This window comes from Brienomyrus brachyistius, chromosome 7 (genome assembly GCF_023856365.1).
Source record: "Brienomyrus brachyistius isolate T26 chromosome 7, BBRACH_0.4, whole genome shotgun sequence".
Taxonomy (NCBI): domain Eukaryota; kingdom Metazoa; phylum Chordata; class Actinopteri; order Osteoglossiformes; family Mormyridae; genus Brienomyrus; species Brienomyrus brachyistius.
In genome coordinates, this window is record NC_064539.1 from 344,059 (window position 1) to 366,811 (window position 22,753).

The window sequence follows — 22,753 nt, forward strand, 5'->3', positions numbered from 1 at the left end:
GACAGTGCCTTGGTCCTCCTGACAGCATGGCTGATCTAATTTCAGTCTTTATTTACGCATCACTCCATCACTGGAGTACATGTTGGCCTCGCTTGGGTCATGTGATCGAAAACAAAACGCACACGGTGCATCTTCAGTCAATATCCGCTCGCCAGTACACCCCGATTTTGGCTGGTAGCAGGGAAGAAAAACCTGGGGGAGGGGGGGTTGGGGGTGGTTACTTCATTTACAGAATTGTCAGGCTAACTTGTGAGACTAACTTGTGTCTAGTTTGTGCTCCAAATTTCTGGCTTACAAACAGTAACTCCATCAGGAACGACGCACCGGTGATTCAATCAACAAACCCACTGGCTTACTTACCCAAGTGATTAAAATTTTTTTAATTTGAGTACAGTTCTAAGATTACTTAAATATTTGCTTAATGTTTTAAATAATAGTTTGTTTTACTGCAATGGTTCTGAAACTATGGTAACCCCCTATCCAAATTGACATCTTTAACCATCACCACCCCCCCTGCCCAACGGTGGTTTGAGAACCACTGTCTTACTATGTCAATTAAAAAAAGTCTGCTCAATACATGTATTTCAAAGTACCCTTCTTTTAAAGGTGTCACCCCTTCACCTACTTCCTAATTATAACTACATAATTACGTTTTTCAGTACTCCTGGGTTTACTTAATTTCATGAATTTAACTTTCTGATTGGTTTAATTATACCAGAAATGTAGCAATACACCTAATTGTACCCAGGTTATAAAACTTGTGCATGATGTAAGTTTTTAACTGATATATATGTATATATTATATATATGCAGGGTATGTAAGACAAAGCTGTAATGCTCATATCTGAATTATTTTCATGAGAGATGTATGTAGAGCACATTGGTATCTGCCAAGCCAATGAAACATGATCATTTTAGCATGCTGGAGATACACTCTAATAGGTTTATGCAAATTATGGTCTGAGATGGCCAAACCTCCTTAGAGAGATACACATAAACTTATTTTATGTTTACTCTCAACTGGAGAGCAGAAGCTGTGCATTGCTTATAAAGTGAATATAAGATGTGAAACATTATGTAAAGCATTTTAGTCTGTTTTTCCTATCAAGAGTTATAATTTGTTTGAAAAATATTCATTTTTTTTTGACAGTTAAATCTGTGATTATCCCATTAGTACCATTTTTAAAATCGCCACAAGTAATAAATTTTCAGGAATATTTATTTTTCACCACCCACATGCTGATCTGGTGAACAGTCTTTGAAAGTCAAACTGCCACTGGCTAAAAGAAAAAAAAACAAAGAACTTGAACAATAGGTGAGTGATCTAGACTTATTAAAGCGACTTTTTTTCTGTAAGGCGTAAAAGTATTTCTTAATCTTCAGATGCAAATGACTTTACACCAGCATCTTGGTAGCTTATTTGCAAGAAGCAGGTCATTTGCTGCAGTGTTCAGTAAGCAGTGCGGGATCCTTGGGCAGTGATTATGTCATTATTGCTGGGTTTCATTACGGAGTAATGAGGGCAACTAGCTGAAATCACCTGTTTTAATTGCGTAGGTGTATTATGGACTTAAGCCTCACAGTGTGGGCTGTGGACGTTATCTTTTAAGTTTTATGGACACCTGTTTTGACGAGAATGTGTGGGTGTTGTTTGGCTCAGCAGGTTGGTGGATCGGTGCCCATGCCCAAAAGGTCATGTGTTTGAATCCTGCAGCCAGCGGAGTGAAGATATCACTCTGAAATGATCATTTATTTGCCCTTTGCACAAATAGAGATATGTTGGAATGCCTCTCTTTGCCTACCCCGTCTTGCTCTCTATGAGAGACACAGACGCATTTACAGACGAGAGCGAGCTGTGGGGTCACAGCGCAGGGTCAGCCAGCGTGCAGCACCTCTGCAGCTGGGGGTGAGTGGGCCTTGCTCAGGGGCCCAAAGACATGTGACCCTGGCCTCTGACCCCTAAGCTTTCCTCACTAGTATGTGGCATAAGCGCAAATATGTCTGCTAGATAAATAAATGCGAATGGCGATTTAACAGCGAAGAGACATGAGGCAACGGCACGGCTGGAATTCCATCAGGAGACGGACTGGTGGGCGGCAGTGGGAGCAGGAAATGCCAAGAGGCGCGGTGTCACGGGGCCACGTGCGGCACACTGCGTGCATTCATCACCGCTCCCCCCCCCCCCCCCCCCACCCCAGCTCCACGCGTGCGGGTGGCAGGGGCCAATCGCTGCCATGAACCGCTCCACTGTTATGCCGGCGTTTTACTTTGGGGGGCACCGCAGTCTGAGGTGAGGGTCAGTCCCTGGCCTGCCCAACAGCGGTGGCATTGTGAGGGCAGCCTATGAGCAGGCCTTCGCCCTGCCGACCACCAAACCAAGGAGCCTTTGTTTGTTTGTACTGCTTGACTGGAATCTCCTTGGACCATTCAGAGCTCTTTAATAACAACACCTAATGCAGCATTCCTCTATACCAGGACTGAGAGCATATCGACAGGTCTTCTGATCCAGCCTAATCATCGAGTGTCTCTTGATAACATAATTATCAGTGATTTGCTGCGAGATTAGGCTCACAGTGTTGAAATTAGCCTCCTTGTTGGCTTGTTAAATTCCCGGCTTCATACTCTGTTGCCTGTGCTTATTTCAGTGGCACAGCCCCCTTTCTCTTTAAAAATAATAAAATTATATCCTCATGGAGTAAACAGCCTCGACCTTCGCTCTTGGTATGATGTTTCACAGATGCTGTGAAAAAAGTAGACAAGGGAGGTCTGTGACTCACGGTACTCTGGTGCTCTGGGACAGGAAAACATGCCGTACCTCTGCTGGTGAGAGGGCTTAGTCTGTGTGACAAAAAATTTCTGGGGTTCTTCTCAATCGGGCTTCGTTATTGTCCTCATTTCAGCTACTCTGATCAAATCCGCCGCTTACTCTTAAAGATCAAAAGAGAGCCGACAAGTGCTACGATTTCACCACAATTGCATCAACATAAGCAGAGTGTCATCTGAGTCCCGACTGCATCTGTGGCCGCGAAGAAAGCCCAACTGGTCTCCTGCGCTCGACGGCGGACGTCACGGGCCGCCGAGGACGACAGCTGGGGCGGCCGCGGATCTCTGCGGAAACCAGATGGCCCCCATTCCGGCCCGTGTCCCCCAGCTGCTGATGCACTGCCCATAAATGCCTCGCATCTTGTGCCGGTGATTTTTTTCAGCTGGTAACACCCAACCTGAGTTAGGGACAGCAAACGTCAGCAAGAAGCCAGGTCGCTGTGGGCGCGTCAGACTGCGTCACGGCGGATGAAAAAGACGGGCGGGACGCATTGTGCGGCAAATCCTCATCCTAAACATTAATACACTTCAGTGGACTGGATCTTCCTCCATCGCTCATCATTTTAATGGAGTTGTTAGGGACAAGAGCAGACTATGCTGCCACAGAATGGATGTAATCAATTGAAGAGAAAAGTATTTTTTGCTTTTGTGAAACTGTCATGAAACTCCTGGTTCGCCACATAGCGGTATTTTTTCTAAACCTTTTTCCCTCCAGTGACCAGGAGGGCAGAGATTTGCAGTCATTATCCTGAGATACTCTGTCCTGACAGAGCCTTTTACAAAGCCCTTCTGAAAACTGTTAAGGAAAATGCTTCCGGAAAAATCAGACATGGTTTACAAGACTTTGGAAAATTCAGCCTCGCGTCCCTTTGATGTGACGTTCCCCCGAAAATGGCACGGAATACAACAGATGGCTGAATAAAAAAAAAATAAGCCAAATAAATGAAATCTGAAAGCACGCGTGTACATTGTGAGGAAAGTACGAGACTGGCGGGACTCATGACTCCATATCGAGAGATCAAAGGCTTTTCTGATGTTTAATCATTTAGCTTGGAGCAAAGACTTCAGTAGAAGAATTCCCAGCTTGGAGAGTCTGTATTGGCAAGTGTTCATCTTTGAAACGTCTCTCTGCATCACTTTAATTAGCACCTGATGGATATCGCGTACATTCACAGCTCTTGTTTTGGTTCGAGGCTGTCCATCTGCTGGTGATCCTCTGCCCAACCATGTCTGTTCTTCTGCCCTTTTGAGAGTCCATTTCAAGCTGAAATGCCACCTTGACCATCCATAAGCCAGAACGGGGGGAAAAAGCCACCCATCCATCACCGATTATCACCTATCTGATGCAGGGTCACGGCAAGCCTGGAGCTTATCATTGGAAGTGTTTAGCCTAGGGTAAGGGTTACCCTGGGCAACCGACCTTCACTGGGCACACACACAATCTATCACGCATAAATGGCATCTACAGACACCAGTTCGCCTGGAAAATGCAGACAAAACCCATGCAGTTATGGAAAGAACATGCATTCTCCACACAAGGACAGAGCTGGCACTCAGATTTGCAAAAAAAACAGCACAGATTGCATGGTGCAACAGCAAATCTGGTCACTGTTACCAACAAGGTAACAAATGATTAGTTCCATGATTTTTCTGTCCCATTGTTTACAGGCATTTATTCTGTAGCTGACAAAAGTGTTTTTATGCCTGAATATATATGTAGCTTAATCACAACAAAACATTTCGATACCAATCATTTTTTTCTCCTTATCATTTCCTTTACCTTTAGTTCCTTACGTTTTTGACCATATACAACAATATATATAATAGGCTTACTCTCTATTGTGCCTGCGGGTGATTGTGTTATAAATACTTTTGAACAGACGAAAGGTAATTATGGCTTATGGTATTGACAAATGTCACACATTAAAGCTCCATTTAGTCATTATCATATATAGACCCAAGCATGTTTTAAGTAAATGCTAAAAAATCATTGTCAGAATATCCATCTCCACAGGAAAAATAGTGGACTTCTATAACCAAGGTGGTTACTTAGATCTATCGAATAGCACAAAAAAGAATAACATCATCAGTTCGTTTCAGAAAAAAATCAGTAACGACCCGTCACAATTGGAATTCCATCAGCAACTGTGTCAAGATTTTCCTCTGCAACATAGGACTCCATATACTGCCAGTCCAGGGTGTTCTCAAAAGGACTCCCTTCTCCCAGTATACAGTGGCTCTTTTTGCGGTCTGTGTATTTTTAATGGCCATTTTATACGCTTTTATATACTGCAGGTTCAGTTACCCGAAAACTCCTGTAAAATAAACTGTCGAAATATTATTAACCAAAGCAGGAATCCTGAAGTGAAGCATTACGTTGGTCAAGAAGTTGGTTTGTCAGCAGCAGGTTTGGACGTGACTGGGGGGGGTGGACAGCCGGTGTCTCTGAGATGGAAAAAAACAGCCGTAACATCGTTGGTACTGACCGTGGGTCGAGAGCAGCTCTGATTCCTAGCGAGCCAAGCTCAAGTGATGAAAACTGGAGCTTTCCTTTAGTGGAGTTTTTAAGAACCTGTTGAGATCAGTGTAAGTCCTATGTGACCTGTTTCGTTGCATTGAATACCAGTTAGTTGCTCAATAGGTGTAATTTTGTTAATGCGTACATGAAAATGCACAGCTTGCTAACTTTAGAACCATAAGCACATCTCTACAGTTTATGTCGCTCCTCTGCTTCATTACACTTAGCACCGTGGAGATAATACAAGGTGTTTATTTTATATACATGAATAAAAATATACAAATATCAATATTGCTTATTTTTACTTCTACAGAAACAAAACTCTCAGTAAAAAAAAACTCCCAGTTCCCAGTGATGCATGTCAAAATTAAATGAATGATTTACAAGCAGCTGAATGTTACTTTCGATTTCTGTGCGAATGCCGTGAAACGTGAAGCTGTGTTTTTGCTGATGAAGACCCTCTTCAAAAAGTCCCCATCCTTTCTTTTAGAGCTGTTTTTCTATTTCAGCTGCCGGCTTCCTCTTCATCGAAAGCCGCGGCAATGGGAGCGGAACGTGACAAGCTTTTTTAAATTTTTTTTTAACATCTTAACATCTGCCGTTGCATTGTTATGGAAGCGGGATTTGTACAAACAGTTCTTTGTGATTGAGATCACCTTTCTCCTCAGAAGATTCTAGATGCTAAGACCAGCGAGCGGCTTAACAAGCACACAGGGGAAATAATTCCATCCTACATGACAAAAGATCTTTACTCTGAGAGTGTGTCCTTTATGCCAGTACCTGCCTTCTTAAATACCTCTAGAATCAGAATCAATGTAAAGCTCACCTTAACTACTGCGTAGCGGCATAATAATAACAGCGCGCAGCAAATTAATGCTCTCTAGTTCAAAATGGCGATATTACGGATTGCACGTTGGATTAATATTGTGACTCAGTCTGTGAGAAGCCATCATGCCCAATGTTAGGAATTTACCCCGTATAACGTGATAAAAATTCTATAGCCGCTCTGGCTTAGTGGAAGATGATACTGACCTGCATCCCATAATTCTCACTTTTTTTGTCCAATTCCATGCTCGACCCTAAGGTGTCAGGTTCTACTTTACTCATACCCACCCCGCAACACATGCTTTGGCGCAGTTAAAGGTGCCAGCGGATGCAGAACCCGGCTCTGCAGCCGCTGTTTCTCTCATTTCATCTTCGGCGCCCCTAATATGTTATTATTTCTCTGAAATTGTGTTGATTGAGTGAGACCGGGATTTGAAGGACCTGCGGAAACAAACCAGATGTCGCTTTTCTCTGGCGCTGTAATTATTCCCGTCACAGTGATGACCGTGTTTCATGATATGCCGAAAATACTAATTTTGTTACTGACTAATCTGTAGGGCTTCTTTGCCATGATTATATTCATTCAATCTATAGAATCATTCATCACAGCCTTAACCTTTCATATTAGGGAAAGGAAATTGCATTAAGTATATCGGCAGTAGGTGCGCTAGCAGCTTCCTCAAAGGTCTGCCTAGAAATGATGATAAATCCAGGCTCATTTACATATATTCTGACCCTTAAAGTGATATATTATTTTTTAAAGTCGCCTGTCTAATTCCCTGCTGCAGAGTAAGAGTCTAGGCTGCTGGATATTGCACAGTAACACCCAGAAATAACATACTTTCTTCTTCAGGAAAAAAGTTAAGTCAGACTTGCACTTTATGCCATCTTTTAATAAACACAGAATTCTCGCAGTCCTGCCTGAGAGACCTTTATTCAGTTTTATTTAAACTAATAACAAGAAAAAGAATACCTAATTAATATTATCGTTATTATTATTACTGGTATTATTTGTTTCATTTTCAGGTCATTGACTAAAATTAATTCTGAAAAAGCGTAGCGAAACAATTTGCGGAAAAACTTGTTAGCAAGTTTGAGGTGAGCAACTGCCTCACACGGCGGTTTTTTGGCTGAGTCACAGTCTATTATGGCGTATAAATGACTTTCTGTTGCTGCTGTATTATATCAACGGTGACCGTAAGATTCCACATGGTGCATGCGGAGCGGTGATGAATCACCTTTGGGCAGGAAGCAGCTGAAGTGATGCCATGATGACATGATGTGGCCATACCTGTTTGACTAATCAACTCCGTATTCTAACACGCTAAATTTGGCGACTCTTGCAACGTGGCGGGAATAAGTCCCCGTCATTCGAAGTTGTTGACCAACCTGAATTAGCTTAGCAGGTGTTAAAAATTGTCAATTCATCCTGAATTAGCTGTGGGCCATGACCTGGAGTGAATAGGATAAAGATATTTTGAATCCATATTCAGAAGAGATAGTGTACTCAAGCGACTGCATACTAATGCATGCATGAGTTATCGGCCTAGTCAGAGTCCCTTATCTGTGACTAGAGACTACTGATCTCTGTGACCTTAACCCCTGACAGAACCCACTGACATCCATTTAAGTTAACAGCCCGAAGCGCGGAATGGAGTTAAAAACTCATGGGCTACTCCTCGGGTCTGTGAATACAGAGTACTGCCTTTCGGTTTTGCATCAGCGCCATCTCGCAGATGTCTCCTCATTCCACTCGCCTCTCCATTGTCACAAGAAAGCCCTCGGGCGAGTCTTCCCATAACTCTGCTCTCTCAATCCACCACTATGTAAAGATGCTTCAGAGCCGAATTACCCTGACTGATGGAACGATTTATTGGTGCTCGTGTGGCCATGAATAAAAAACGATCCCTTTCAGCTTTAGGGATGACGGACGTACGTCCTCATAAGATTCCAGTGCTAGCTATTGGCTGGTGATGCTATTGAACAGAGGAACTGAAACAGAGCATCTCAGTGGAATGTCGGATTTGGAATGGGGTTTACCAAGGCTTGAATTCCTTTTGTAGGCATCACTCTGTTAGTATGCCAGCCGGGTTGGGAGCCCGGGGTTTGGCCATCAGAGGGCCTGTCTCATTCAGGGCACAGTTCACACCGTAATTGTTAATATTTGTAAGGGGTCTGGTTGCGAAGATCAGTCGGCACCACATTGGAGTCTGACAAATCAGTTCAGAAGAGGAGATGAAAGGATACTGTCATAAAGGAGCCCATTGATCGAAACCCCCTGGCAGGATTGCGAGGCTTCATTGGCCTGCAGGCACACCTGAGGCAGAAAAGCAGGGATTTATTAGAGCAGTCTTCCGGAAGTGCCACCGTACCCAAAGCACAAGAAAAAACAAAGCTGCTTTCGTTTGAACTTAACCTGAATTACACCCAGAGTCCCTTCGTGAAAGGCCTAATCTAACTCCATGACATCACAACGAAGTCAAGCTGCCTGTCTGATCATTATTCTAATGTTATAAAAGGGGTGTTTACTGTTCCATTGCTGTTCTTCCTGGTAGCAAATTCTAAAGTATGTCATGGCCACTTGACGAGGTCTCAGCGTCGGTCTCCACGATTTTGTAGCCAGGATCGTACTTCAAGCTCACAGGCATTGGCCACGCTTAGAGTGTTTCCATCACCATCCAGTTCACGCGCACCACTGCGGATTAACTGTCGCTCCAGAACACACTCGACAGCTTTCGTCAACACGACAAACCACGAGCATGAGGAAGGACGTGACGATGCGTTTAATAACCCTGGCCAGCTGACATAATTCTCCCTGAATCCCATCAAAGTGCAAACTCTGTGAAGGGCACAACAAGAGGTAATTCTGCAGTATCCCAACAGATAGTAGACACTGTTTCCCCAGAACAGTAAGAGGATGCAACAAGATTCCCTTCATCACTGGTCCTCTGAGAAATATGCTGTCGCCGGTAAAGCAACAGGATGGAGATGAAAGCCTGTGTTGTGGATTATGGCGTCCATTAAAACATGAAATTGACCAGGCGGGGTAGCTGCCCGTTGTTTCCTGTAGCAAGATGTCAGGTCCTAAAGATATTTGCCACATTTAAATATGGAGACAGACAAAATAGTTCATGGCTGGAAATGGAACTGGAGCATTTTTGCACTAGAAGACATTTCAGGGGCATATTGTATAAAAAAAGGTACATCTGAGAATCAATGAACTACTTTGCCACAAATATCAAGGCTGTGGCAACTGTCCTTTCTGCCGATACACAGATCCATCTTCTGAAGCCGTTTATCTGGTGTTGGGTCATTGTGAGGCTGAAGCCTGTCTCCCTAGTGGTATGGGACACACTGGGTGAGACACACACACACGCACAAGTTGCAAACTATGAGCAATTTATAGACATCAGTGTATTTTGGGGGCTGTGGGGGGCAAACAGTGGGAACCCTCATATACAAATGAAAAGCAGAATCACTGAGGATATTACAACCAATCAGGTGGCAGGCAGGAAGTGGATTGCACAAAGAGCCCTGATTCGTTCCTCGCGGGACAGCAGGGCAGCAGCGGTAGGTCACAGGTGCAGCCTACAGTAATTTAGGGGCAGGTGCGTGTCACCACAGAAGGGACGGACGGAGGGGGCGGGGTTCAGATAAGTAAGGGACTCTATAAGGACAAAGACTGTGTCGCCACAGAACCGGACCGTTTTTCTTATTTTTCCTCTTTAGTTCTCTGAGGTCATTCAAGGATAAAGTTGGCGGAGATTTAAAAGCTTAGTGACCCTTGAAACTGGACCCGGTGTGTGGCATGTGTAATGATGATGATCCTTTGTTTGCCATTTATACAAGTGCTCTTCTGTGAGACACATATAGAGGTCAGAGAGCAAAGCTTAGGGTCAGGGCACAGGGTCGACCATTTTCCTGCTGCCCCTGGAGCAGTATCAGGGTTCATGGCCTTGCTCAGGGGCTCATCTGCGATATGATTACTCTGGGATTCGAACCGGTGACCTGACGGACGTTGACATAGACTCCTAACCCACAAAACCACACGCCTCCCCCAAGCAGGACTGAAGGTCAGAGCCTGGTAGATGAGCTGTAGATGTGCCTGATTTAAAAGAGAACGAGACTAAGCAGGAACTTTAAACTTTAAAAAGGGCCAAAAACTGAAAGAAATGTGCCCAGCTGGCCTGGAGAGAGGGAGTGACAGCTCAGCAGTAACCAGCAAGGTCACTGGCAGGAGGGGGGTTGGTGACGAAGTGTGAGACGCACATGAACATCTGTGCGGGCTAGACCTGCACCCCCACACTCTTAACAGCCCGTTTAACTGATACGCATGCAGAGCGGGGCCCCTTCAAGAGCCCCCCGCCGCTGCCTAGGAAGATCGTCCCTGGGATTGGAGCAGGCGTGTCCAGGGGCCGGGAAAGTGTGAAATCCCACAAAGGCGATGCATTTTTATTTTTTTTTTTAGGGCTGTGAATGAACTCCGAAGGACGTTTAAGCTGTCCGAGCAGAGTGCTCCTCTTTTTGGCTGAAGGACGTTTTTGGAAAAGCCAGATAGGACAGGAAATGCAGAAAGCAGTTAATGCACCAGATAGGCGTAGAAAAACACCACCTGGAGATGGCGAAGGCTCCCGAACTGTGAGTTTTAAAGCAGGATGTCGAGGATAAACACATTTGCCTGTGACTGGCAGCCAAGGCCACTGGAGGCCCTGTGCTTTACTCATCCAGTAAAAACGTCCAGGTATAAACGGGCAGTAAATTCCTTTTAATGAAGCAGCTAAACATAAATCATTTTCAGTTCGGGGGGAGGTGGGGGGGGGTGTTGTGGTCACTGACTTACATATTAAAATAAATAAAAATTAGGAAGGAGGCTGTCATGCTCAACACCACAGGGGGGGCCTGCAGTGACATCGGGTTTGGTGGCAGCAGAAGAGAGTCAACTTCTGAATTAGTACAATTATCTCTCTTGTCTCTTAAATGTAAAACATGGACTCTGTTCAAAAATTATTATTCACTTCATTCCTGCTGCACACTATGTGTAGTCAGGAGATTAGACATCACAGAGGCTACGGGGTTTCCCTCTAGAGGGCAAGAACATGAAGGACAAAAGTCTTTCGGCAGTGTGACTTTTTCCTAGTGCTGTTCAAAGGTCGTTTAATTCACTCAGATGACCGTCGGCTCTGACTCTCGGTTGAATATGGGGGCCTGGATATGGCAGCCTGAGATTATTTCAAAAATCGGACTTTCTGCTTGTCGAGACACCACTGGCGTTGTTTTCCCTTCTCCCCGTTATTTATTTATCATCCCCGCTGAGAAGGAGCCGCTGGCATCATTCCCCCCCCTTTTGACGCTTTGCTCCGAAAATCCGGTGGGATACATCGCAGTGGAGGAGCCGGGCTCTGAAGCACTCGACACACGCAACGCCGGCAGTCGTGTGATTCCAGGCGGGTCTCCACGTCCTGGCCAATCAAAGGGCATCAGGCTCAGATGCCAAGTCTGTCAGAGCCACCAGGGCCTCATCCATGCTTGGCAGCTTCTCGATTACCCCCCCTCCGCTTACTACACGGAATAGAGACTCCCCGTCATGCAGACCAAAATGGGAATCCCTTTCGGCAAGACAGTTTTGTTTGCCCGTCCTCACACTGGATGTTGGCGAGAAGGGGGAGGGTTTCAATTCTGGCAATTCTGGTGGAAGGAGGGAACCTTCAAAGGTCCTCCACACCTTTGCGAATGAATCCCATCTTCCCCTGAGGGCATCAAGACACAAGAGCTTCTTAGTGTCACTCGAAATACTTCAGGCTTTCCCCGCATTTATGTCTGCATAACAACACTCAAAAGAATCATCACAACATTCTGCAGTTTTCCTAAAACTCCAGTTACAGTTTACATTTCCTGTTGTGTTTTATTGTTTCTCATCCCGTGTTTACATACTAAACTTTTCAGCATAACTCCTGATAATATTTATCGCTCATCTCACGTGAGTGAATGCCATCTATTTTTATAAAGTATGAATAATTCAGACCATCCATCCATCCATCTTCCAGCTGCCTGTACTTCACTGTATCATGGAGATTTCAAATAATATGAAATTTAAAGGTTTTGTGAGTGTTGCCATGCGAGTATCTTACCGGCATGCAAAACTCCCTGTCATGTTACAATGGACTGCAGAATCCACTTGATATCTGCATTTAGTGAGGAAAAAAGTACATAAAACGCTAATCATTCGGAGAAACCGTCACCGCATAGTTCCGCGATGCATAATCGCTGCCAGTCTGGCTAATGTGCAAATGGAGGAAACAAAGGAGAGCGAGTGTAGCTGATGATGAGGGTTTGGCCTGCTGTGTTCTGTCATTATAACGGCACCCATATGCTACCCTGACAGCAACGGGGGAACAAAAAAACACAACAACAACAATTCCCCGTCCTCCCATCTGCTCAGAGACTCGCTCCAGTCTCCGAGATGTTTTCTTGCAGGTTTTAGAGCATGAATTTCAAAGAAGATAGTTTTGTTTTATTTTACTTCAAAGGTATAGATATCGGGGCGGCATGGTGGTGCAGTGGTTAGCACTGTTGCCTCACACCTCTGGGACCCAGGTTCGAGTCTCCGCCTGGGTCACATGTGTGTGGAGTTTGCATGTTCTCCCCATGTCATCGTGGGGTTTCATCCGGGTACTCCGGTTTCCCCCCACAGTCCAAAAACATGCTGAGGCTAATTGGACTTGCTAAATTGCCCATAGGTGTGCATGTGTGAGTGAATGGTGTGTGAGTGTGCCCTGCGATGGGCTGGCCCCCCATCCTGGGTTGTTCCCTGCCTCGTGCCCATTGCTTCCGGGATAGGCTCCAGACCCCCCGTGACCCAGTAGGATAAGCGGTTTGGAAAATGGATGGATGGTATGGCTATCTTGCATTATTACATTTATATTTGTGGGATTTGTGGTAGAGGGCAGCAGTGAGCAGGTTAGCATTCATGTTTGCTGCAGTTTAAAGGTCACGGTTAAAGTCCTGCTGTTGTAGCACTGAGCAAATGACATAAACACTAGGTGTAGTAAACAATATATATGCAACTGTGGATAAAAGAAGTAGCCCGTCTTAACCGGTGTGAAAAGTGGGATTAGTTCAGCAGGTGCAGTGGCTGCCCAAGGTGTATTTTGCATGTTCTTGTGATCGGATTTTTAACCCAGGCGTTTAACCCAGGACTCTGCTTTCTCAAAAAAAATGTCGCTTTTGGGTCTGCTAAATGCAGTAGGCTTATCGTCTGCAGGCTGCATATGCACAGTTTCCAAAAGGCACGTCTCCCTGCTCATTTCCCACAATGCACCATGGTGTGTCCCTTTGCTGTTCTCCAAAGCTGCATTTCATCCCCCATAAACTATTGTAGTCCTTGTGACCTCTGAGGTTAGCTCGCACATGCTGACAGCATTTCACTTCTTACAGTAATTATTTATCACTTAATTGCTTGTGGTGTCACTATATCACGTACTGCATTTGTGTAGGTGTGGGTCACATTACAGGCTGCTTCTGACAAACCGCTTCATTAATCCACACGGATATCACAGAGAAGCAGCGCTTCCCTAACTGTCACCTGTGTGTTTCTCTGTCGTGCTCATGCATCCACCAGAACATTAACTAAATGCTTCAGTGAAAGTGATTAAATGTCATGGTTGGCACGTCACAACAATGAAATGTATTCTCTGCATTTAACCCATGTGTGACATAATAGCAGACAGCTGTTATTTAGCACCCAGAAGTACGTGGGGGCGGCAGCGCGCTCAGGATACCTCAGTGGTACATTTGGGCTAACCACCGCTCCTCTGAGGCCACCACGGCCCCAAAGTTTGTGCCCTTTACTTAAGGGTATAAGAGCATTTCCCCTTACGCCTCAGATCCTTCTCGTCTTGACAGTTCTGTCCCACGCTGACCAGCCTCACCACTTGCTGTGGCGTTTTAGCGCTGACGGTAGTGCACTTTAACTGGAGATCGTTGCCCCTGTCTCTGTAAGGGCTAAAGCTCCTACTGGCCAACTTTGGATGTCGCTGGAGGACAAGTGAGGTTTATCCTGGGAGGGTGAAATTAATACCGCACTGTTTATGGAAGAGTCCAGAAGCAGACATTTACTGCTCTGGCTGAGGGTTTTTGATTGGCTGCAGGATTCTGGTCAGGGAGACTTGACATGATCTGGCTTGTAGCTTGCCTGGTAATGTCTGGACCCCCAGTGTGAAGGCAGCCTGGCTGTTAACTCCAGTTCATCTGCTGACCGTGGAAGCTATTCGCTGGCTTTCACTTATCTGGTGGGTTCCTAACCTGTGTTTGTCATATTTACATAACGGCCGTGGGAACAGGAATAAATTAAAGCAGAAACTGAGTAATTAAACATATCCTATATCCACAGCTGGCTCTTAGATGCCCATTTTATTGACGGCGTGTTGTGCAGCTGCTAGGTCGACTCACGTCTCATGATGTCATTTTATCGCACACCGAAACGGGGCGCCGGGTAATAACCGGCACCGGCTTGTCCCTCCCGGTCGCCACATTTGTATCCACACCACCCGCTCCGCATGATAGACCTCCATCTGTATCTGAACCACCGCACAGCAAGATAGACCTCCATCTGTATCCACACCACCCACACCGCAAGATAGACCTCCATCTGAATCCACACCACCCACACCACAAGATAGACCTCCATCTGTATCCACACCACCCACACCGCAAGATAGACCTCCATCTGTATCCACACCACCCACACCGCAAGATAGACCTCCATCTGTATCTGAACCACCGCTCCGCATGATAGACCTCCATCTGTATCTGAACCACCACACCGCAAGATAGACCTCCATCTGTATCTGAACCACTGCACCGCAAGATAGACCTCCATCTGTATCTGAACCACCGCACAGCAAGATAGACCTCCATCTGTATCCACACCACCCACACCGCAAGATAGACCTCCATCTGAATCCACACCACCCACACCACAAGATAGACCTCCATCTGTATCCACACCACCCACACCGCAAGATAGACCTCCATCTGTATCCACACCACCCACACCGCAAGATAGACCTCCATCTGTATCTGAACCACCGCTCCGCATGATAGACCTCCATCTGTATCTGAACCACCGCTCCGCATGATAGACCTCCATCTGTATCCACACCACCCACACCGCAAGATAGACCTCCATCTGTATCCACACCACCCGCTCCGCATGATAGACCTCCATCTGTATCCACACCACCCACACCGCAAGATAGACCTCCATCTGTATCCACACCACCCACACCACAAGATAGACCTCCATCTGTCAGAGCTGAGTCATTATCCGCGCCAGCACTCTCGTACCCGGCTAACTGGGCATCTGCCGTTCATAACTTTTCCACCCCGCCGGTTTCTCGCACGCCCCTCCCCCGTCCCCCAATGCGGTGTGGCGGAAAGCTCACAATGAGCCTTTCATGCCCCAATGCTGCTACAGAGGCCAGCATTCACAGATCCGATGACCCCCCCTTTTGGAAATCTTGGGATCGATGTGCTGATTCAGTTCCCTGGGCAGATGACAGCTACCGGCAAGACTCGTAATATACTGCGTGTTGGGAAGTGACTATTTTATGAGTCGCCTGTGGAACTAGCACAAGCATCAGGGAATCGGCTACGGGGAAAAATAGTAGCTTAACATGAGCGCTGCTCAGAGCAGTACGGGTGCTGTGATCTTGTTTTTATGGACCGGCGTGGCCCCAGCCAAACGGTTCACTAGCAGTCAGCGTTCATGTCTGAGTCAGCATCAAACAGGCCGGGCCAGTCCGGCGTCGCCCTGAAGCTGTCCGGCCCATGTGAAAAGTGCAGGGGAAAAAATGATACACAAGACGTCATTTATGCTGCAGCTAAACGGGCGACGTTACCCCAGAACTGGAGCCGTGGCACCTTTGCCAGGTATTCATCGTGCGGTTAGCACTGAAATCGGCTACCGAAAGTGAAGTTTGAAGAATCTGTCTGTAGCTGCACATTGCTTCCGTCACATCTGCTGTGCTGGCTACGGCTTGGTTGCTGAGTAATTGCAGAGAAACAGAGTTTAGGAGCACATTGAAGATATCAGGAGGATACGGCAGGGGTGGGCTGACTCTAGGAGAGGATGTCGCAGTTTAATGGCACTGAGGTTAAGTCGTTTCGGATCTGGAGGCTTGTAGGAGGGGCCTGCAAACTGGGCCTCCGATGCTGTCTCCTCTAGCCACGTTTCCAGAATCCTGTCAGTGACTCTCTGCACTTTTCTGTCAGCTTTACTGAGAATTGCCTACCTTCCGATTACCTATAGATTATAGTATTATAATGAATTGTGTTTAGTACTTTTTTTCAAAGAATGAATCCATGGTTATCTATTTCTTAACAATAAGGGATTCAATCATGTATAAAATGTAAGGTAAACAATGCCGAGATTGATGAAGCGTCTCCAAAAGTCGTTTTCACCATTATAAATGAAATATGGGCAGTTTCATGAATTTTGATTAATGCAAGACATTCACTCAGACAGCATCATACAGCTGAGAGTCTGGCTTCTGCAGTAACTGTACAGTCACAGATTATCCAGACTAATATTTCATTTTCACAAGTGTGTATTTTTCATTTTAAATGTGGTAAGATTTCACATGCAGTCCAGAGTGTCTCCTGCCTGGCACATGCTGCAGGCTCACGCTGACTTTGTACTGGATAAGAGGTTATTCTGGGTGGATGGATGGATGGATGGATGGATGGATGGATGGACTTTTCAAGAAAACACTACTGTATTGAAACAGCAGTCAAAAGACATCTTCAGCTTCTTACCAACACTAAGATTCAACCAAGCAGATTAACAGAGAAATACAGAGAAATTCGGCAGATGTGACAGCGTCTTACTGTCAGCATAGACTCCCTGCATTTCTTACCCATTTTGAGTCATTATCATCACAGACTGGGTCATGTCAGTTATCAGCACGGACCTGGTTACAGAGACGATCAGGTCTTTACCCATCCGACCGCAGTTTAGATTTAAACCGAGGGTGAGAGAGAAACACACTAAATAAAAAAGTATTGATCAAGTGGCTAATGCTGGCAATCTTTGATACCGCGTGAGGAAGAACCACCCGCTGCTATTTGCTGGACGGGGAATTGCTAAAGTCTCTCTCAGCAGCTGGACGTCAGACTGCAATCAGGAGAGCAGAAAATCACAAAAAAAAGCCTGGCGGAGAGGGTGACTGCCTATTTAGTAATGGAAATATGGCAATTCCATATGGGTGTTCAACGAAATTATAAACAAGGAGTGAACAGTCTCAGCAAGATATGTAGAAAACCTGAGAGAGGGAACTGTGGACACTTAAGAGAGGCTAAAGATAAGGTACGATAAGATAACATAACATAACATAAGATGGATATCCTAAAAAAGGAAAAACAAATAGAAGATTCTAAATTTGAAATAAATAAGCGGAAGGTGTATGTCCTATTATATGTGCAAACATATAACTGTGAACACCTAAGAGGGACCCATGATAAGATCCAGGAGGGAGCAAAAATGTGGACTGGCTGTGAGTCCCCGTGGACCGGATTGGAAAACACTGGGATATTATATGCACAAATAGGAAGCATTAGCCTGTTACTGTAACAAGACAGGATGCTTCCTGACGTATTATGGCGGGGCGTGGGGAGCAGCACGAGAAGGCCTTGGGGTGCCCGATGGCAGCAGGTAGGACGGATCATCCAGTAGCACTTCTTAGTACACAGACAGCGCCCCCTGGAGAGGATGGACAGAATAGTTCTTAATGTTAATGAAGTTGCAGCACGGCAAACAGGAACTGTTAACACTGAAAGCCGCAGTGGATGGAAAGTATAAGTGCATCTGCATAGCAAATACAGTTTCAGGGAGGAAAGCAGGAGAGATGCTGAAACAGACAAGATCAGTATGTCAGTGTTCCTTTCCAACAACCTTGCCAATGAAGATAAGGATAAAGACTTGGGATAATTTTTTTGCAGTTCTTTGTTTTGGTTTTTGGGAGTTGAAAAGCAGATAATGTTATGGTGTTTTTTAAAGATGCATATAATATTAGTATAATACCGGTGGTTTAATGTCAATTTAATAATTAATCATCATTACTTTCATGATCAGCCAGAATGCAAACCCGTACTGACATTAGAAAACAGGTTTTTCCAGTATCTTGGATAAACTGTAAATACATTTTGATTACTTCTGTCACAAAATGCAATGCTTGCATAAAAAGTTCATGTCCCCCACCCCTCTACTGATATTTTCCATCCATTTCCCAAACCGCTTATCCTACTGGGTCGCGGGGGGTCCGGAGCCTATCCCGGAAGCAATGGGCACGAGGCAGGGAACAACCCAGGATGGGGGGCCAGCCCATCGCAGGGCACACTCACACACCATTCACTTACACACACACACTCCTATGGGCAATTTAGCAAGTCCAATTAGCCTCAGCATGTTTTTGGACTGTGGGGGAAACCGGAGTACCCGGAGGAAACCCCACGACGACATGGGGAGAACATGCAAACTCCACACACATGTAACCCAGGCGGAGACTCGAACCTGGGCAACGGTGCTAACCACTGCACCACCATGCCGCCTCACTGATATTTTCAATTTTATAATTTAATTAAGCAATATGTTAAATATTTAGCTAATAATGGAAACTCTTTAGAGCAGTTTATTACGCACCATAATACATTGAGTGAACTATTGCGCACAATTGCATTCCATTATTCATAACTTGTTTCGACCCTGAATCGGTATATTTGCATGTTTTTTTATTTTATTTTATTTAGTAATATTAGCATTATAAAATGATGCATCTTGACAGTATGCCATTTGGTTGCTCGAACTTTTTACATAATTAACAAAGCATCTGCTTAGAATATAGGTCCACAATGAATCACTTGATTGAAATAATTAAGACAAGGGCTAAATATCTTAGAGAAGTAATTGGTTTCTGAGTAACAAAAGAAATCCTTTATTTACTTCCCTTTGGCAATTACCCTCATCTTGAACACAATTATCGTTGTGCTTGCGGAAATCTTTTCTGAGACAAACCTCGCGGGTAATTTATCGCTTGTTCTAATGAGCACTCTTCTCGAAAAGGCCAAGAATGTGCCACGGAATGCGTCTGGAGTGGTTTGTTGGTGGTGCGTTTCAGAAGCACTCATGATAAATTTGGCTGAGCGGTTCATTAAGCAGCCTGTGTACTGTTGCATATTCTCCCCATTGTTCTGGCCCTCTTTCCTATAACTCCTCACTCGCCGTGTGGGAAGACAAGCTTGTTGGTGATAACAGCCTCTAAAAAGCACTAATTGAAACTTGTCAAAAATAAATACCGAGCTCTTCATAAGTCTCTGTTTAAGGCACCAGCCCAAATTTCTGCCAGTCATTCTTATTCAAGAAATAGACAAAAACCCTGTCGATCTTCTCTCTATAGACGATAAAATGATGTGTTTAGGAATGAAGAAGTGGAAAAAAAATACCGCACGCATAAAAAAACCTGCATCGTTATGTTTCATCAAACGATTTCTGTACTCTTCCCGCAGATGCAGCAGCTGTTCTATGAAAACTACGAGCACAACAAGAAGGGCTTCATCCAAGAGCTCCACAGCAGCAAGATCCACAACGCCATCACCCTTCACCCCAACAAGAAGCCTGCCTATCAGTACCGGCTGCACAGCTACATGCTGGCCCGGCGCATCTCTGAGTTGCGGCACCGCAGCATCCGGCTACACCGCGAAGGCATGGCCATGAGCAAGCTAAGCGACACCGAGGCTCGGCGTGAGGACCAGCAGCTCGGCGCGATGCCCTCTTACACCCGCTTCCAACCCACCAGCCGAGCCGACGTCATCGAGTGGGATTTCCTGACGGGGCGGCACATCTACTCTGCAGGTGAGAACCAGATGCCCCGGCAGGGCCAGGGGAATGCCCTCCGCGGTGCCCTGGAAGACACTGTGCTCCAGGTTATGGAAATGATCAATGAGAACTCGAAGGCCCGTGGGCGCGTGATCGACTTCAAAGAGATCCAGTATGGCTATCGGAGGGTGGACCCCTTGCATGGGGCAGAGTACATTCTGGACCTCCTGCTCCTCTACAAGAAGCACAAGGGGAGAAAGGTGACAGTTCCCGTCCGCCGCCATGCCTACCTGCAGCAGTCCTTCAGCAAACCTTTCTTCACCGAGGCCGAGGATCTGGACGTAACCGAGCTGGTGGATGCCATCAACTCACAGTCCTTCTCGTTTCTGTCCAACTCCCTGAAGATCTTCTCACCTTTCCAGTATACCGAGTCGACCAAAGAGATGCTTGAACGCAGCCAGAAGAAGATCCACTTCCTCGTCCCCCTGACGGGGAGGTATGACGTCTTTGTACGGTTTATGAAGAACTTTGAGAAGATGTGTCTTATCCCCAGTCAGAACGTCAAATTAACTGTGATATTGGTAGATAATGACAGCAACCAAGACAGAGAAAAACATATAGAGCTGATCAGGGAATATCACCACAAGTATCCCAAGGCCGACCTGTCAGTCATCCCAATGACTGGCGATTTCTCCAGGGGCCAGGCTCTGCAAATGGGCTCGTCGCAACTGGATAATAACACCCTGTTGTTCTTCTGTGACGTGGATCTCATCTTCACCACCGACTTCCTGCAGCGTTGCCGGGACAACGCGATCCAAGGCAGGCAGGCCTACTTTCCCATCATCTTCAGTCAGTATGACCCTAAAATCGTCTACGCGGGCAGCCCGCCTGACAACAGCGATTTCATCTTCACCAAGAAAAGTGGCTTCTGGAGAGACTACGGCTTTGGCATCTCCTGCATATTCAAAGGCGACCTAATGACGGCTGGCGGCTTTGACACATCAATCCAGGGCTGGGGACTGGAGGATGTAGACTTGTTCACGAAAGTCATAAACTCTGGATTAAAGGTGTTCCGCGGTCAGGAGACTGGCATCATCCACATTTACCATCCAGTTCACTGTGACACTAACTTAGATCCAAAGCAATACAAAATGTGCTTAGGGTCTAAGGCAAGTACTTACGCATCCACAATACAGCTAGCCGAACTATGGCTGGAAAAACATTTAGGAATTGGGTACAACAGAACTTCCTCCTGACATCCCTGCTCCATTCTCCTCCTATGGAGTTTACCTCAATTCTGCATTCATGTGGAAAAACGTTGCCGAGGTGCGAGCAAATTCTTGGGTACTTTCGGGGTGACTTTGTGCAATGTGGTTTTTTTTTGTCATTCCCTTTTCTTTAATCGTCTTTGCTTTCCATGGTTTGCGATTCCCATTGCCGTCTTCCAAAGGCCTTTTTCCGTGCATACGCAATAGCTGTGATAATGCCCCCCTATTCCCCCCCCCCCTCCCCCCCGGCCCCCGATCTGCGACCTGCAATGCCATGAGTTCCTAAGCAGACCTTTTATTGTCTGAAGAACTGTATGGATTCTCAGGAGCATGTCCTTCATACTGTGGTCACTTTCTGTGAACGTGTGTGAGATGGAGGCCCTGGTCTGCTTCAGACGGACAAAGAAATGCTCGCCGTGGGTATCTGCCAGCATCACTGAAACCTTTCTGACAACGGCAAAGACGGCTGGAATGAAGAAATGTAATAATGATAGAAAGAATAATAATAATAATGTTCCTGAAAGTACCACAAACGTGCTTTAAAGCTCCATGAGATAAAAAGACTTTATGATAGTTTTCTAATTTATACAGAAGGATATGTAAACTCAACTTTCATCTGCAGTATTTTTTAAAACGTGAGTAATTTCGATGATTGTGTCGTTATTTTTTAGCGCGAATATTTCCATGATGTAAAAGGTACTGGATACCGTCCAACATCTGCTGTCTGTTTACTGTCATTTCAGATCCAAAAAATGTCCACTTTTTTCACTCCGTTTTTTTGTGACCTTGATTCTGATTGGTGACCATGAATGGAGATTTTTTTTTTTTCTTTTTTTCAGCTTTGTGGCTTTAAAGTCATTTGGTTTGTTGGCGAGGACAACAAAGTTATATTACGAAGGGTTATTTATAATAAAATGTTAAAATGCATACAATGCAAAAACTCTGCCTCATTATTGAATATATGAAAATTAAATATTTTGAACAAATTTCTTCAACATCCTACACTTTAGTGGTGTGTATTTTTTTATATTTAAGCTTTATATTTGCTTTAAATGCTGCTATTAACCTGAGCATAAAACAAAGTAAACATACTCCTGAAAAGCTTTCTATAAAATACATCAGAAAAAATGATCATTCTAACAGATTGATTTATGAATACCTACTCCAGTGAGCAGGCGTTTCAGGCATGCGCTCCAAATTAATTATACACTGCATGAACAAGGTTAATTATCTTCATGAAGCAAAACGATTCCGCACTCTTTCACTTAAACACCAAATTCTAATTAATTTAATTAGAAATCAATTTGAGCTCGATCATAGTCATTCCTGGATGAGGCGTATCAAAAATTACTTACTCCTCTCATTACTTCATGCTTACTTTACATGCCTGTAAAAGTTTCCTGTGTTTGGCAATTTATTATCGTCTTATCGAAAAAACACCAGTACACC

At 45.2% G+C, this 22,753-nt stretch overlaps 1 protein-coding gene across 1 annotated transcript in view; it reads left to right on the forward strand.

Moving 5' to 3' along the window:
• Positions 1 to 21,540, forward strand: part of chsy3 (chondroitin sulfate synthase 3) — a 95,539-nt gene extending 73,999 nt beyond the window's left edge. Inside the window, exon 3 of the mRNA XM_049020611.1 lies at positions 19,727 to 21,540. Within this exon, the coding sequence (XP_048876568.1) occupies positions 19,727 to 21,292 (1,566 nt within the window). The 3' untranslated portion in view covers positions 21,293 to 21,540. The remainder of the gene's footprint in view (positions 1 to 19,726) is intronic.
• Positions 21,541 to 22,753: the final 1,213 nt, after the last annotated feature.